Source organism: Rhinoderma darwinii, chromosome 4 (genome assembly GCF_050947455.1).
Source record: "Rhinoderma darwinii isolate aRhiDar2 chromosome 4, aRhiDar2.hap1, whole genome shotgun sequence".
Classification (NCBI taxonomy): Eukaryota; Metazoa; Chordata; class Amphibia; order Anura; family Rhinodermatidae; genus Rhinoderma; species Rhinoderma darwinii.
The window spans coordinates 195,591,518-195,610,256 of record NC_134690.1 but is presented as its reverse complement, the minus strand read 5'-3'; the positions used below and the strand labels follow the sequence as shown (position 1 = coordinate 195,610,256).

Here is an 18,739-nt window from a genome sequence, read left to right as displayed (position 1 = left end):
GCAGCGTATACGACTCGTGGGAACCCGCCATAAGAGTGTAGTTAAACCAAGTTGCTTTTGTCACGGTTTTTGCTATGATTTTTGTAATCACACCAAAACCCCAGCGGCTTTTACAAAAACCCATGCAAAAAAACTTGAAAAAAAGAGACTCGAGTAAAATACGCCATAAAACATGCTCGTGTTAAGGCTTGATTCACACGAGCATGTTTGGTAGTTATGTACGATGCTAGGAGTCCCTGCCTCGCTGCAGGACAACGGTCCCGTACTGTAATCATGTTTTCAGTACGGGACAGTAGTTCCACGGAGAGGCAGGGACTCCTAGCGTCGTACATAACTATGATGCTAGGAGCCCGGCTCCCTGCAGTGTGTTCAGTCCGGGACTTGCGGCCGAAATACGTTCCGTCCCTTACGGACCGCACATGCTCGTGTGAATCCAGCCTCATACACTCATAGAATTTGCTCGCGGATTTCGGCAACTAAGAAATCCATTCCATACATTTGAATTGTAATCCCCAGTCAGATGACTAGGACAGTGGTAGAAATTTCTGGAACAAATCTGCCACTTTATACATGAGAAATTCACACTGATTCCGATGATCAGCGTTAATTTTTCGCCATGTGAACAAGGCCTAGGGGTGCAGTTACATTGCAGTTTTTGTAGGACAAAAAAATAACGTGATTTAACCACACCATGTAAATAGATTCAAAATAGTGTATTTACAGCCTCAAATCTGCAACATTTTTGTGCCCATTTATTAATGCAAAATCGCATGGACAAAAAAACGAATCTGTATGAACCCCCGAAATTGACAGCGGTGTTATTAAGCTGAATTTCCCCTAGAGGGCATGCGTGTTACACAGGATATTCGCGAGTGAAGCGGCAAACAACGCGCGCTGCCATGTATGATACGGGAAGAGGATGCGGCGTGTATCACGAGTATCGCACCGTCTCTTCAGTATAGGGCGACACACAGTTCACTGAGCCGCTGAGGAAGTGGCCCGGAAGGAGGGATCAGCAGACGCTAGGAGGAGTCTCCGGTGTTTGTTGCTGCTGACTCAGACATGGTGTTTCCGCGCACGAGACCGGCTGAGGACTGAGCTGCGGATGTACACACAGCTGCCGGCCGCTCTGCACTATGAGGACGTGGGGAAGTGACAGTGAGGAGGACACGAGCCCTCTGCTCGGAGATGTGGCGCAGGGCAGCATACAGCACCGTCCTCCTGTCAGAGGTAAGCGCCCGGCAGAGGGATGTACCAGCTTGTGGGCTCATGTATAGGGGCAGCGGACTGTTGTTCTGAGGTGGGGGCGGTGTCAGCGGGCTGTGACATGTGACTTCTATGTGTCCTCACAGTGACTGGCTCATGATAGGGTCTTGTCACGTTAGGTCCGCTTTTCCTTCCGTATACTGTCTGGTTTCCACCACAGGGCAACTTTTGTTGCCGCTCGTGGACGATGCATTGCGTTAGATCGTTCAGATTTGGTCTTGGCATGGGCTTATGGTGCCATAAGAGCAGCTGCTATGGGGTCCTTGATGAGGGGGGAGTTCATGTTGGCCCCTTGCCTATGGGTTATGTGAAGCTGCATAAAGCACCACATCCCTATAAGAATGACAATATTACCATTGGCGATCATGGAGACTGCTGTGCCCATCAGCCCGTCTTGGCTTCACATGGGTGAGATCCTGCCAAGCGATTATAATCTGTCACCAGTTGGGATATTGTGCATATTCCTAAGAATCTGAGTATACCGGTGCACATGGCCGTATTACAGCTCCACACAACCTATAATAATAATAATCGTTATTTATATAGCGCCAACATATTACGCAGCACTTTACAATTTAGAGGGAACATGAAACAAACAATATCAGACATTACATAGTGACAAAGTTCATTTACAATTCAGACTGGAGGAGTAAGGACCCTGCTCGCAAGAGCTTACAATCTATGAGGAAATAAGGGAGACACAAAGTGTAACAGTGTTTGTTCTGTACAATAGTCCGGCCATTTTTATACACACGGGGTGGTACACATAAAGCTGCATGAGCCGGTCACCAGCCAGTATCCGTGTTTGACGGACTTGAAGAGAAGGAGTGTGAGGGAATCTTATTCTGATGACTAATCTAAATGGAGGGCCATGGAAAGGAGTCAGATTAGGGAATGTTATAGGCCTGTCTAAATAGATGTGTTTTCACGGCACGTTTAAAACTGTGGATATTGGGAATTAATCTGATTTTCTGGGGTAGCGCATTCCAGAGGACGGGTGCAGCACGAGAAAAATCATGGAGCCGGGAGTGGGAGGTTCGGATTATGGAGGATTTTAATCTAAGGTCGTTGGCAGAACGTAGTAGTATAAGTTGTATATAGAGTCGTAGTAGGGCAACCATATGCTTCATTGTGGCCGTACTGTAGGAATCTGCCAGAATTCAAATTGTGACCTGTTCCAAAGTTTTACTTATCTGTTCTGTAGAAGCATTGCTTCAAGGTGGGGAATACCTGCGACATACAGATCACCATTGTCCGCACATACAGTCCCTTCAGCTGTGACTTTGTGTGACGCTATACAGCATCCGCTGTCGTGTGAATAAGGCCTAAGTTGTGAGGAAGGAGCATTAATTTCACCAGTAATAAACAGATTCTACAATAACGGGGTATTACCATCTCAGACAGGATATGCCGTAAATTTCCGACAAATGCAGGTGCCAACTTGGCACGTTCTAGGAGGTGCAGGTCCCAATCTGTTGTGGCTGGGCTCCAGCCACTGAGTTATGAGGTGGACGGGAGTACGGAAACTGACGAGCTGGCTGAACTACGCGGTTTATATTATTCCCATAAAAAAAGTGACCACCTGTTGAGGGGTTCCCTCAGTTAACTGCGCTATTGATTTCGTCAAGAACTATAGAACCCTCTCACAACGGTGTCAAACGGAAACCATTAGCAACGTTTCCATGACCATTGAGATTAATGGTGAGGGAAACGCAAGCTAAGGTTTCAGTTTGCCTTTCCGTTGAGGGGTTAACCCGACAGAAACCTCTGATGGAACCCCTAAACGGAAGGGCAACGCTGATGTGAATACAGCCTTAGGCCTCATGCACATGACCGTATTTTTTCCCACCCGTAAATACTGGCGTAAATACGGGTCCGGTGTCACACGTATTTGACCCGTTTTGCACCAGTATTTACGAACCCGTGCCCGTAAATATGGGTCCGGTGTCACCCGTATTCCACCTGTATTTACGGGCACGTTTTTGGCTGCAAAATTACACTGCACTAATCGACAGCCCTTCTCTCTATCAGTGCAGGATAGAGAGAAGGGACAGCCCTTTCTGTAATAAAAGTTAAAGAAATTCATACTTACCGGCCGTTGTCTTGGTGACGCGCCTCTCTTCACATCCAGCCCGACATCCCTGGATGACGCGGCAGTCCATGTGACCGCTGCAGCCTGTGATTGGCCTGTGATTGGCTGCAGCGGTCACATGGGCTGAAACGTCATCCAGGGAAGTCGGGCCGGATGTCGAGAGGGACGCGTCACCAAGGAAACGGCCGGGAGACTGGACTGGAGGAAGCAGGAAGTTCTCGGTAAGTATGAACATCTTTTTTTTTTTTTTTACAGGTTGCTCTATATTCTGATCGGAATTCACTGTCCAGGGTGCTGAAAGAGTTACTGCCGATCAGTTAACTCTTTCAGCACTCTGGACAGTGACTATTTACCGACATCGCCTAGCAACGCTGCCGTAATGACGGGTGCACACACGTAGCCACCCGTCATTACGGGAGCTCCATAGACTTCTATGGACTGTCCGTGCCGTTATTAAGGCCTGAAATAGGACATGTTCTATCTTTTTCAACGGCACGGGCACCTTCCCGTAAGAAAACGGGAAGGTACCCGTGGCCAATAGAAGTCTATGAGCAAGTTATTACGGGTTGTAATTACGACCCGTAATAACGGGTGTTTTTACGGTCGTGTGCATGAGGCCTTACACGCAGATCTATAGTCCTTTTTTACACGTACGTCAAAACGTATCTGAAATATGTCCTACCTCTGAATATCTTCGTGTGGTCACCACCGCCTGGATAACCGCAGACCTTTCATGAACCAGCAAAGTGTTCTCTTGCACAAGCAGCTTTTACTGTATAAACAACCCAAGAAAAATAAGATGTCTTCCAAGCAGCAGGAAGAATATGTATATCCTACTTTATCTGTAATAAGCCGAAAAAAGGCTCCATATTAAGAGGACAGTACGCAGACATTCTGCTAGGTGTAAGAGGTAAGAAGGGAGCGCGTGTTTTCGGTGGGAACGATGAATATGACGTAATTTATTCTCCGTAAAATTCCAATAATCTGCCTTGCTCCGGACCAGAAATCACAGTTCGAGGGTTCCCTGTATTTTTTTTTCTTCCATGCTAACTGCGGCAAATCTTGGTAAAAAAAACACTCATGCTTTTTTTGGTGCAGTTTTTGGCCGCGCGGTACCGTGTGAATACACCCAAATGCAACAAGCATGCAGTTTTCAATCAAAATGAAAACCTGAACTTGGCCTTAACCCTAAAATGACCAAGCAGTTGTTTTTTTTCATAATTGCATTTCAAGAGCCATAACTTTTATTTTTCCGTCAACCTAGCAGTTTGAGGGCTTGTCTTTTTTTGTTGGGTGAGTTTTTATTTTTTTGTTTTTTTTAAATGGCACCATTTTGGTGTACATATAACTTATTGATTCAAAGGGAGTCTGTCACCAGAGATTGATCTATAAAAGCAGCAGCACAAAGTGTAGCCTCACCTGAACATAATGCTGTCTTCCTTTTTCAGATGCGTGGCTCCTTTGCTACTATAATAACTTAATTCTTCGTATGCAAATGAGCTGTTAGGAGCAACAAGGGTGTCACCTTTGCTCCAAACAGCTCCACCTTCTCTTCCCCAGTCCGTCCCGCCCAGGCAGTGTGGAAAGCAGCATTATGTTCAGGTGAGGCTACACTATGTTAGGGTACGTTCACACACAAACTCAAAACTTCTGAAAATACGGAGCTTTTTTCAAGGGAAAACAGCTCCTGATTGTCAGACGTTTTTTAAGCCACTCGCTATTTTCGCTACGTTTTCTACGTATATTTTTGGAGCTGTTTTCAATAGTCTATAAAAAAACTGCTCCAAAAAACGGCCCAAGAAGTGACCTGCACTTCTTTTTCACGGCCGTTTTTTTACGCGCCCATTTTTCAAAACGGTTGCGTGAAAAAACAGCCCATTGGAACAGAACGCTGTTTTTCCCTTTGCAATTAATGGGCAGATGTTTGGAGGCGTTCTGCTTCCGATTTTTCAGGCCGTTTTTTACCCTCAAAAACAGCTGAAAATTACGGAGCTGTTTTTCAGGGAAAACAGCCTCTGATTTTCAGCCGTTTTTGAAGCAGAATAAGTTGTTTTAACCCCGTAATGACCAGGCCATTTTGCGCGTTAATGACCAAGGATTATTTTTTGTTTTTTCACGGTCGCATTCCAAGAGTCGTAACTTTTTTTTTATTCCGTCGACATAGCCGTATAAGGGCTTGTTTTTGCGGGACGAGTTGTATTTTGTAATTGTACCATTTTTAGATGCTTATAATATATTGATTAACTTTTATTAACTTTTTTTTTTTTTTTAAGAAGTTTTTGGCCCTAAAAAAATAGCTTCAAAAACGGCTCAAGAAGTGACATGTTCCGTCTTATGTGCTGTTTTGTAAAACCGTTGTAAAAAAATGCTTTTTAGCCGTTTACGGTCCGAAAAAAGGCCGAAAATAGCCCGTGTGAACATACCCTTACTGTGCTGCTACTTGTATAGATCAATAGACTCACTTACCTCTTAATTTTTTTATTTTTTTTGTGTGAATGGAATAAAACCACTTCCACCATTCTTTTTAGCATTTTTAATTGACAGTTTACTTTACGGTATAAATAACATAATAACTTGTACGGATAGTGGGTCAGTACGATTACGGCGATACCACGTTTATATAGTTTTTTTTTTTGTTTTACTACTTTCCCACAATAGTTTTTGTGGGACGACTTACACATACTTTGTGGCCCCTGGCTGCCATGAAACCAACAGTATCTATGATCGCGTGGCCGATAAGGAGACCAAGGTAGCCCCTTCCCTCTGAAACCATTTAAATGCTGCATTCGCTGTTGTGTAAAATGTGTAGTGTAATTTTTACGGCCCAATTCTAAGGAAATCAATTCCTTGAGGTGTATTTTATCTAAAATGGGGTCTTTTGGGCGGTGTTTCTTATGTTTTAGCTCCAAGTATTCTGTAAACTTAGGGCTTATTCAGACGAACGTGATATACGTCCGTGCAACGCGCGTGATTTTCACGCGCCTCGCACGGACCAATGTTAGTCTATGGGGCCGTTCAGACTGTCGGTTATTTTCACGCAGCGTGTGTCCGCTGCGTAAAACTCACGGCAGGTCCTATACTTGTGCGTTTTTCGCGCTTCACGCACCCATTGAAGTCAATGGGTGCGTGAAAATCATGCGCAGCACATGGAAGCACTTCCGTGTGACGCGCGTGATTCGCGCAACAGCAGTAAAAAGTATGAATGAAAACAGAAAAGCACCACGTGCTTTTCTGTTTACAAACAGTGTCATAATGATGGCGGCTGCGCGAAAATCACATAGCCACGCGTCATACGGGGCTGACACACAGAGCTGCTATGGAGCTTTTGCGCGCACCAAACGCCACGTTTTTTGCGCGTGCAAAACGCACACGCTCGTGTGAATCCGACCTTATAGTGGTGCCTTGAAAACATCCTAATAAAAGGAGGCCTCAAAATCCACAAGGTGCTGCTTTATTTCTGAGGCTGGTGTTTGGAGTCCACATATGGGATATTACTAAAAACTGCAGAATCGGGGAAATAAATATTTAGTTGTGTTTGTCTCTGTGTTGCAGAAATAAAGGATTAAAATTGAATATCTTCCAAAAAAACAACTCGTATTTCACCTCCGCATTGCTTTAATTCTTGTGAAATATCTCAAGGCTAGGAACACACTAGGTGTAAACACTGCAGATTTTCTGCAACAGACATGCCGCCCAAAACACCGTATCACAATTTGGTTCGGTTTTTCTAACCGAATTCCCTGCGGGTTCCAGGGTGGAAATGCAGGTCAAAATCTGCCTCAAAATTCCTGAAGGAACACTGAGCATTTTGCAGGCAGAAAAAAAGGCAGATTTTGACCTGTCTGCACTTTCTTTCCACAGTTTTCGCTGTTTTTCGGCCATGGCCATTGAGCGCCGCGGGGAAAACAACGCAGTGAAAAACGCTTTCTCTGCCTTCCTTTGATTTTCAATGGGAGGTCAGAGATGGAACCGTGGGAAGAAAGAGCATGTCCCAATGGGAGGTGGTTTTGGGTGTTTTTTGGCGCTGTTTCCGCATCAAAATCAGTGCCAAAAAACAATGTTCCTGCAAAAAAAAAACTGTGAACAGGGCCTAATAGCAGGAACTGTTCCTGTCCAGTTTTACAGAATGGGATAAGTCAGGAAACTATGTGAGAGAGAAGGAAGGAAAGGAGATTACATTTCCCGGCCCCACCACGGTACAGGTGAACGGGACTCCTGCCATCATAGACATTTTATGATGCTAGGAGTCTGACTCCCCATGGAACTGCTGTTCCATGCTGAACCTATAGTACAGAACAGCAGTTCCATGGTCAGTCAGACTCCTAGCATCATAAAATGTCTATGATGCCATGAGACCCGTTCACCTGTACCGTGGTCGGGCCGGGAAATGCGGCCGACACATGGACAGTTTTTCACGGCCTGAACTCAGTTGTGTGCAAGAGAAGGGAAGAGGAGGAAAAAAAAGGGGGGGGGGGGGGTCCTGTTTATTATTATTTTTGGATTGGGGTTCAGAGATGGACCTTGGACAAAGGTGGGGCTGTTTTTCGGGCGGGGGGGGACAAAAGCACACCTGTCTTCTTAGCGGATACATCTCCATTAAGCCACGTAAACAAGAAAATATGATTTATTTAATGAAGCTAATACATAAAAAGTGATAATATACACACAGATATGATAATAAACAATAACTATGATGTGTTGTGCTCTTCTCTAATTATATATGGGATACAGTACCCCCTAATGTGTATTACAAGTATATAATAGGAGTTACAAAGCGTTACCATTTTTTTTTTTTCATGATTTATATTTAGTTGGGGGATACAAAATCCCTATAAGACACATCAAAGTTGCTGCAGAACCTCTTTGTCCACCACTGGTAGATATGAAGTTCCCTTATCCTTTTTCATAATGAAAAGAATAATACATATTGCAGCTGCTGAAGAGCTTCTTTGTTAAGAAAGGAGGAGGACTACATGTTAGTTAGTCCATCATCGATTGGCAGAGAACAAACCCCCTCAAAGTTATCTGTGACCGTTTACTTCTGAAGGAAGAGAAAAGCAGAGGCTTTGTAGCACAATCTGTATAATGGTCGGGTTCTGACATCAGAACGGGATGTTAATACAGATATGTACAGACCTGTCCGTGGAAATTTTCCATTGACGTGTATTCTCAACATCTGTGCTCTATATTTGCTTATGTTGAGGTATTACACTTGCATGATCGCTTGTTGATAATCACATTTAGACTGTTGAAGGGAATTATTGCCTACGATATCTCGCAGACATTACTGACTTCCTGCGTCATTAGCAAATACAATTGTGTGTCCTGCAATTTCTCATAACCTCTAATCTTCACATTTAGGGCAACATCCTATCAGAGAGCAAACCTGAACATGGATCCTGTGATTTTGTAGTTCAGTTGATACTTCTCAAAATGTAGTTTGCTAACGCACGTATTAGGGTATGTTCACACTTGGCGGATTAAGGCCCCATGCACAAGAACGTGTTTTTGCGGCCGCAATTCCCCCGAAAATCCACGGGAGAATTGCGGCCCCATTCTTTTCTATGGGGCCATGCACACGACCGTAGTTTTTACGGTCCGTACATGGTCCGGGCTCATTGAAAACAATGACGGCGGCCATGTGCATGTCGTACAATTTGCGGGCGGCCCGCGGCTGACAGTCCGCAGCCGCCCGACCCGAAAATAACGGCCGTGCACACGGCTACGGTCGTGTGCATGAGGCCTAACTGCGGATCTTCCTCAACTGATTTCATTGCAGAAAAACCTGGAGTTTATTACAGTAGCAGCAAAGTGGATGAGAATTGAACACCTCTCATCCACATACTGCAGAAATTGTTGTACTTGTTGTTGCCGGTTTTCCCATTGAATTTCCTGCATGTTCTATTATGGATACGCTGCGTACTTCTGTGCAGCGTATTCGACCTGTGTGAACATAGCCTTAGGGCACTCGTACACCTAGCAGTAGTGACCTACGCCGCCAAGAACATTGTGGATAAGACTGCATGCTATATGTGGCCTTACACTCACTGCTAAAAGCAAAATAATTAGCAGATTTTACTTTTACACTGGTGACTAGATCTGCAACGCTTTTTTTTTTTTTTTATCACATTTATTTTTAGTGAATTTTTCAAGTAATTTTATACAATAACATGGCACTGAAGTGCATACATTGAGTTACAATCACTCAAAAATATGTAAATAACATTTGGTTTTGAAAGTAATAAAAGAAAAGAAAATATGAAGAACAAAATGTAACATTTTAACATTTCCGCAATTATTTGTACGATTAGACAGTATGGATTGAATGTACGTACATCGAAGTCTTAGAGTGAAGAGTCAATGTAGCGCTTTACAATGGCGGCTGGTAATCCACGCATCCCAATTATCATTGAACACCTTTTTCCTGTTTAGTGAGGAAGCAATCATGGATTCAAACCAACAATTGTTATTAATTCCCTGTATGATTTCCGACATAGTGGGAATTTTGTTGGATTTCCAATTTTGTGCAATTTTGGACCTTGCTACAATTATAGTGTGTAGAATAACTGTTCTATGTGACCAATCAAAATTATCTGCGTCTAAGGTTAAAAGAGTCAAGGGTGCATTCAAAATTATCGGGTATCCGCAAATTGAAGACAAAAATTTGCCAATTCTTTTCCAGAATGCTAAAATGGGGGGGCAATCCCACCAAATATGTTTCATATTCCCTTCAGCGTTACATCTCTAGCAGCTATTTGATACATTGTAGTATCTAGAAAGTTTTGACGGGGTGAGATACCATCTGTATAAAAGCTTTCTAGCAGTTTCTATATGATTAGTACATCTTGAAATGGAAGCAATGGCAGTAAACGCTAGAGCCCATTGATTTTCTGAGATTGTAATATTCAAGTCCTGTTCCCATTTCTGGGTATAATTTTGAAGGGCGTCAGGATATGAACTGAGAATCAGTCTGTAACAGTGTGAGATGTTACCTTTGGATGCGGAGTTGGAGGTCATCCATTTGTGTAAGGGTGAACATATGGAGGGAAGAGGAAAGGGTAGAGAAGAAGTCGCATGTCTAATCTGTAAGTATTTATAGAAGTCGTGTTTATGTACAGAGTAGGATTGGGTAAGATCTTCAAAGGTTATGAACAGGTCCCTTTTCCATAAGTTAGACAATACATGTAAACCATTGGCCATCCAGTTTGATATGTCAAGATCTGGTATATGGGCCATTAAAATAATAACGTTTGATTTATTATAATTTGTTGAGTACAATTCAGTTCTGCGTACAAAATTATTCCATAAATCCATAATTGCTTTGATAGTAGGATGCGTGGATTGTACATGAGTACCAAAGAGAGAAGAAGCAGTGAGAATATCCGAGATGGGTATTTTCCCTAGTAAAAAGGATTCGGTAGATACCCACAACTTCGATATGTCATTGGACCATAAGGATTTTAGTTGATCCATTATAGAGGCACGGTAATATTGTAATACTGATGGGCAGCCCATTCCCCCCTTCTGCAATGGTTTATAAAGAATCTCTGCCTTTACTCTCGGTTTATTTTTGCCCCATATGAATTTCATCAGTACAGATTGTAGCTTTGTAAGATATGTTATAGGCACACTTATAGGAACATTCCTAAAGAAATACAGTATTTTGGGAAGAGATAGCATTTTGATTGCTGCAATCCTGCCTAACCAAGACACTCCATGATGTTTGTAGCTGCGTAAATCCTCTTCTATACATTTTTGCAAAGGTATGTAGTTTTGGTTAAACATGCACGAGATAGGAAATGTTAGGTTAATACCCAAGTAGGGCAGGGCCCCCTCTACCCATTTAAAAGGGAATTTATTTTTGAGATATTTAACAGTTTTTTTTTAAGAAGACCCATGTTTAATATTTGGGATTTTGTTGTGTTAATTTTATAATAAGACGTTTTACTAAATTCGCAGAGGATTTTTTCTATTTCTGGAAGAGATGTCAACGGGGAGGCGCACATTATAATGACATCGTCTGCAAAAAGGCCTATGCGATGTTCATATGTACCAATGGTTATACCTTTAATCAGATCGGATGTTCTGATCTTTTCAGCTAGGGGTTCCATGAGCAAGGCAAAGATCAGTGGGGAGAGTGGGCATCCCTGTCTAGTGCCGATTGTGACGCTAGAGGACAGGAAGCCAGCCGTGTATACTGCTGCGGAAGGTCCCGAGTAAAGAGCCAAAATGGCACGTCCAACTGGACCTGTAATACCTATCTTGTCTAACACCGATTTCAAATATCCCCAGTGCACCCTGTCGAATGCCTTTTCTGCGTCTAGCGACAGGAGCAAAGAAGGCACGTTGTGTGTTTCAGCATAATGGAGAAGATTTATAATCTTTCTGGTGCCATCCACTGTCTGTCTATTCTTAATAAAGCCGACTTGATCATTTTTGATTAGTTCTGGTAAAATATCAACAAATCTGTTAGCTATGGCCTTAGAGTAAATTTTTACATCGCTATTGAGTAAAGATATCGGTCTAAAGTTTTCAGGTTTATCTGGGGTTTTGCCAGGTTTGGGTAAGGTTATTATAAGGGCCCTAAGCATTTCCTGAGGAAAGGTGCCCATTTCGGTTGCTTGGTTGAACACTGAAACCAGGTGTGGTGAAAGAATATGGGAGAAATGTTTGAAATATTCGTTCGTTAGGCCGTCTGGCCCGGGAGACTTATTGATCTTGAGGTGTTTAAGAACCATTTGAATTTCTAGAAGTGAAAAGGGCGCGTTCAGTTTGGCTAGCTGTTCACTTGATATTAGAGGCAGTTCAACAGATCCTAGGAAGTTATCTATCATCTGCTGTGAAGGTTGGATAGTATTTGGGTCATTGTGAAGGTTGTAAAAGTTACTATAATAGTCAGCGAAGGAGTCGGCTATTTTTTGAGGGTTCATAATTTTTCCCCCTGTTTTATCGTAAATAAAGGGGATTTTGGTTTTAATAGTTTTATTTTTGAATTTGTTGGCCAACATTTTCCCAGCCTTGTTGCCCTGCCAGTAATACCGCATCTTAGTTCTTCTCATTGCGTATTCACATTTATGATATAACAGTTGGTGGAGTTGGTTTCTTAATTGTTTTAGTTCTAAAACCCGTTTTCTGGACATTGCTGATTTATTGAGATCCTCAAGTTTTTTAATATTTGCTAATAGTTCTTGTGTTTTGGACTGTCTTATTTTTTTGGCGGTTGAAGACAATTTGATAAGGTGTCCCCTGATAACTGCTTTGTGGGCACACCAATTATTAAAGGTTGAGGTATCTTTAGCGTTGTTGAGATCGAAGAAGTCGGTCAGTGCCTTTTCTATCTGGTCGCTGCTAGTTACATTATTTAGAAGTGAATTGTTTATCCGCCAGGGAGAGGTGGGAACATTGTTAAATTTTTCTTTGAAAAGGGCTGATATTGGGGCATGATCCGACCAGGTTATGAGGCCAATTGAAGGGTTAAGTACTCGTTGAAGTAACCATTGATCTACTATAATAAAATCTATTCTCGAGTAGTTTTTATGGGGGTGTGAAAAAAAAGTGTAGTCCCTTTCGGAGGGATTAAACGTTCGCCATGTGTCGTAGAGATTTTCCCTATAAGTAATATTGTATACATCAGTGTTTTTCTCTTTTGGCTTACAGTGGCTCTTATCTAACTGGGGATTGAGTACTTTATTAAAATCTCCACATATAACAAGGGCTCCATACCTGGAATTCTCAATGCGTTTGAGTAGATGCTTAAGAAATTTACCCTGACGTTTGTTCGGAGCATATAGCGATACTATAGTGAATTTTTCGTTGTTAATAATGCATTGTAGAATTATATCTGTCCCACTTGTCATAGGTAACCTGGGTCAACTGAAAAGCCAATGAATTTTTAATAGCGATTAAGGTACCTTTCTTTTTGTGTGTGTTGTGAGTGCAGAAAATATGGGGGAATTGGGTGTTTTTAACCCTGTGGGAGTCTTTGTCTAAAAGATGTGTTTCCTGTGCACACAATATGTCGCAATTAAGTGCCTTACATTCTCTCCACAAAAGAGAGCGTTTGAACGGGCTATTGAGGCCCTTGACATTTAGGGAAGAGATTTTAAATACCATTGTATTTTAGATTGTGAAGTGCAGTGTATGGAGGTGAGAGGCGTTGAGATTCCGCACTCTTCTCCTTTAAGGGATAATCAGATCTTACTCCTCTAATTGCACCAAGTAATGAGCATTGCAAACCATACATTTCACACAGAATAAGCGGAATTATATAACAGTAGAACCGTAAAGTGAACACAAAATGTAGTTCAGAGTGAACATACCAAAACCCTGTTTGGGTTTTTGGCAAGTGGTGAGGGTGGTAGTACATTACAATAATAAAATGTAACAGCAGTGCCTACCTAACCTTCTCAGGAGTTGAAATGCTGAAAAAGAGAATGTGTTATATCCAGGTAACCATACATACAATATATAAGTATAAGGCATAGTGATATTATAATGCAATCTTGATTCCTTATTTCGGGCGAGCAGGTGAATGCTTCGATGGACCAACCGTGGTCCACTCTGGAGACAATGAAGTAGTCTTTCTTTTAAGCGACTGCTGATCTGATGTTGAAGATTCTGGGAACCATTTTTCCCGCAAAATTTCAGCTTCTTTGAGTGTGTTGAGGACGTGAGTGACGCCATTTTTAGTAAAAATGAGCTTGACTGGGTATCCCCATTTGTATGGTATGTCATGTTCACGTAGCTGTTTGGTAAATGGCGCGAACTCTCTTCTTCGGTTCAAAGTGGCTGAGGATAGATCCGCATACAATGATATACCAGCGAAACGGTCAGGAAGTTTTGCGTTTTTGAAAGCAAATTTTAAAATGGATTCTTTCGTCTGGTAAAAGTGGATTTTTGCCAGTACATCCCTTGGTGTCGTTTGTGGGAGATGTTTGGGTTTGGGCAGTCTATGCACTCTATCAATGATTAGATCTCTCTGATCTGCTTCAGGTAGAATGATGGTGAAGTAGTCAATCAGAAATTCTCTAAGCTGAGCAGGTAGAATGGTTTCAGGGACGCCACGAAATCGGATGTTGTTTCTGCGTGAACGATCCTCCATGTCGGCTAGTTTAAGTTTAACCGCCATTATGTCTTCACCTGTGTCATTCTGCGCATCCACCAAAGTGTTGTATGCAGTAGTGAAGTCATCCATTTTACTTTCAAGATGTGATGTTCTGTCCCCTATGTCTTTAATATCTTTGGACAAGGAGGTAAAAGCAGTGTGGAAGTCTTTTTGTAAAGAGCTGCGTAATTCAGACATTAACCCCCTCATGCTCTCCAGACTAATAACTGATCCCTCATGGGGAGTGAGTGCAGGCAGGTCACATAGTTTAGGTATTGTAGATGAAGATAACACTGACCTGTTGTCTGACTTATGCAGCAGAGGTGGACTGTCCGAGGAGCACTCAGGGCTGGGAGATGTGTTTGTGCCGTGGAGGGTCAGTGTGGGAGCAGCACACTCCTTCATGTCCTCATTGCCGAGGCGTCCGGCGCCATTTTGTGAAGTTCCCGCCGGCAGATAGTAAGAGGTAAGCGTTGCCGGGCCCGGTGTTTTCGGTCTGCCTTTCCCCATTCTAGTATTCTAAGATACTAGTCTGTCGGTTCATGTGATTTATCTCCTTTTTTCCTGCGGTGGAGATGCTGTGTGAGCCGGTTTAAAGAAGGTTAGGTGCGGAGCTCCGAGTTATGCGACCTCTCTCCTCGGCATTCGGCCACACCCCCCACCTGCAACGCTTTTAATGCTGCCACTGACAGGACCGGTCACTATGGGTGGTCCTGACAAACGGCAGTGGCAGCGATACACAAATTTTGTGCGAGCATTTGGCCTTGTTCACACAGCATATTTTCATGCGTGTTTCGAATTGTAAGGGCGGATATGCGGTGTAAAAGCACACAGTGTATCCGCCCTGTGCACTAAAGGGAATTCCAGGTGGTGCAGTTTTTCGCCCGGTCACCTTGTCCAAAAAAAAATAAATAATGAAATAAAAAGTCACAGGTACCCCAAAATGGTACCAAAAAAATTACAGCTCGTTCCACAAAAAATCAAGTCCTCACACAGCTCCGTCAATGGAAAAATAAAATGTTATGATGCTCGGAATGCAGTGATGCGAAATGATGGCCCAGACTAATTTTTGATGTCAGGTAGTTTTTGACTGATAACAGCCCACGTCATCATTTGCTGGACCCCGTAGAGGCAGCGGAGATTAGGCATTACTGGAACGCAGATATTTTGTACATTACCCCGGATTTACCACATAGCCGTATCCCATGGTACGCACATAAATTGACCTGTGCGGTTTCGCAGCTCTTCTGTTGTGTGTTTTCCCCATTAAATTTAATGGGGTGCTTAAATGCAATAAATAAAGTAGTGTATTTTGCCGCGGAATCAAAGCAATTCCTCTGCAAAGTAAGAAAAAAATAATTTATACTTAGGCCTCATTCACACGAATGTGTTAAACGTCCGTGGGACGTCCGTTGAAACAGCGGCCGTCCCACGGACCTATGCAATTCAATGTGGCCGTTCACACAGCCGTTGTTTCAACGGACCGTGTGAAAATAGGACATGTCCTATGTTTTCACGCATCACGCATCCCTCCATAGACTCTCAACTATGGGGGATGCGTGACATCGCGTCCCGCACCGCTGAGCACGGAGACACCTTGGACGTGAAAAACTTCAGTTTTTCACATCTGAGATGCGCAACGCTCGTGTGAATCAGGCCATACCCAGAGTTACCTGCTTCTTCAGTCCGGCCTCCTGTCATGATGTTTTAACCCATGTGACCGCTGCAACCAATCGCAGGCTGCAGTGGTCACGTGGCCTGCAACGTCATCCCAGCAGGCCTGACTACGCGCAGAGAAGAAGGGGGTAAGTGTGAACGTTTTTTTTCTCTTCTTTTTTTCTTTTTTTTTTCTGCCAGTAAAACGCACCACAATGTGAAGCGGATTTTCGGACCGCATTCCCTGCCGTGTTCAGGGTGGATACGCTGCACAACCTGACGCTGTGTGTTCCTACCTTAAGGGCTTATTTAGACGAACGTGTAATATGTCCGTGCAACGCGCGTCATTTTCACGCGCCTTGCACGGACCTATGTTAGTCTATGGGGCCGTGCAGACTGTCAGTGATTTTCACGCAGCGTGTGTCCGCTGCGTAAAACTCACGACATGCCCTATATTTGTGTGTTGTTCGCGCATTGCGCACCCATTGGAGTCAATGGGTGCGTGAAAATCACACGCAGCACACAGAAGCACTTCCGTGTGACGCGCGTGATTCGCGCAACAGCAGTAAAAAGTATGAATGAAAACAGAAAAGCACCACGTGCTTTTCCGTTTACAAACATACAAACAGTGTCATAATGATGGCGGCTGCGCGAAAATCACGCATCACATGCTGCTGAGACACGGAGCTGTAAAAGTACCATTTGCGCGCGCAAAACGCCCCATTTTTTGCACACGCAAACCGCACACGCTCGTGTAAATCCGGCCTAAGGCCGATGTTTTTTAATCCAGTAGCACACTAGCGCCGCATGTGGGACATTTATAATAACTGTAGAATCTGGACAATAAATATTGAGTTGTTTTTCTGTTAACACTTGCTGTGTTACAGAAAAAAAAATTGGTTCAAAATGAAATTTTGTAAATTTCACCTCCATTTTGCTTTGATTCCTGTGAAATGCCTAAAGGGTTAAGGAACTCTAAATGCTGTTTTCAAACACTTTGGGTGGTGGTGGTCGCCGCCGCCACCCCATCTGAAGTATATTGTTCTGGCCGTCGCAGAGCCAGGAATCCCTGTTGTGTATGTTGTACATACAAATGTTGTACATTCAAATTTAGAAACATTTCAAAATTTTCAACAATTTCAAATTTGCGTTTTTCACAAATAAGCAATGAATTTATCAACCAAATGTTACCCCTGACATAAAGTACAATGTGTCATGAGATAACAATCTCCGAATCGCTTAAATACGAGAAAGTATTCAAAGTGTCACTTTGTGGTAATAACATGTCAGATTTGAGAAATGGAGCTCTGTCACGAAGTCCAAAAGTGGCTGTGGCGGGAAGGGGTTAAGGATGACACTATCTTTGTCGCATGTCTGATTTTTAGGATTTCTGTATGCCACAAGCCTGGTGTGAGTAGAGCCTTATATTAATCATAATCACTGGCTTTTTTTCTGATACCTTTTTCTTTTCCGCTATGAATGCCGCCAGTGGCTTCTGGCAAGACATTAGGTCTCATGCAAACGCCTCTATTAGGGATCCATGTTGTATGAATCTATAATACCGTGCCCATAGCCTTCTATGGTTCCATAATGTACCTCCATGTGCCCCTGATTTTATACAGAGGTACCTTGATATTTTTCTCACAGATTATGTGAAAATCCGCTGTGAAAAAAACAAACCGGTGGCATGCTCCATCAGATGTTGTATTCTCCCCTAGAAACATTGCTTCTTAGAGAGAATATGGTGCCTCAGGCACTGTTTGCCCGCAGTCCAGGATCAGTCAACCCTTAGACCATGTTCACACGGTATATGTTCAGACTGAAAAATAAGAGGCTAAGTTCAAGAGAGAGCCGTTTTTGGAGCTGATTTTAAAAATGTGTTTGACTTTTGCACTTTTGTACTTAGAAGTGTTTTGGAAGCATATTTTGGGGCATATTTTCTAAGTGTTTTTTGTAGTGTCAATGGAACGTCCGGTAGTAGAATAATTTTCAAAAACTGATATGTCACTTAACGAATCATACTTTTTCCAAAGTGTTTTTTTTAATTCAGCAGTGTAAAAATACGCCTCATGTGAACTGCACGGTGTATTTTCTATTTAAATCAATGGGAGGCTGTTTGCAGGCGTATTGCAACTGTATTTTGGAATGTAATAACTTTTTATGCTCTGGAATACGCCTGAGAATAAGCGGAGCGATCATGCCCCTTAGTCTGAATCTGGGGCCTCCTTCACACAGAATTTTTCTGGCAATTAAAACTGCATAAAAAAAAAATTGCTTCTAAAACCGCGAGAACGTGTGTTTTGTGGCCTTTTTTTTTTTTTTCTTCATTTGGTGACACTTTTAGAGAAGTCTTATAGAGAAGCATATGGGGAAAATGCCATACAGGATCATGCTGCGTTTGTGAAAAAAACAAAACATGGACTAAAAAATTGCGTCAAAATATAAAAAGCCACAAACCAAAATGCAGTGTTGTGTAGTGCATTTTATATTTTACTATAGACTTTAATGCAACATCTGAATGCACTGAAACGTGCATTAAAAAAACGCAGCAAACGGCTGTGTGTGAATCTAGTCTTAGAAAATGTTAAATCGAATACCTGTCAAATGTTAGTTTGACCACA

General features: G+C 42.7%; 1 protein-coding gene across 1 annotated transcript in view; it reads left to right on the top strand.

Moving 5' to 3' along the window:
• The first annotated feature begins 868 nt into the window (after positions 1–868).
• SLC17A5 (solute carrier family 17 member 5) overlaps positions 869–18,739 on the top strand; it is a 74,438-nt gene continuing 56,567 nt past the window's right edge. The window contains exon 1 of the mRNA XM_075862034.1: positions 869–1,230. Within this exon, the coding sequence (XP_075718149.1) occupies positions 1,137–1,230 (94 nt within the window). The 5' untranslated portion in view covers positions 869–1,136. The remainder of the gene's footprint in view (positions 1,231–18,739) is intronic.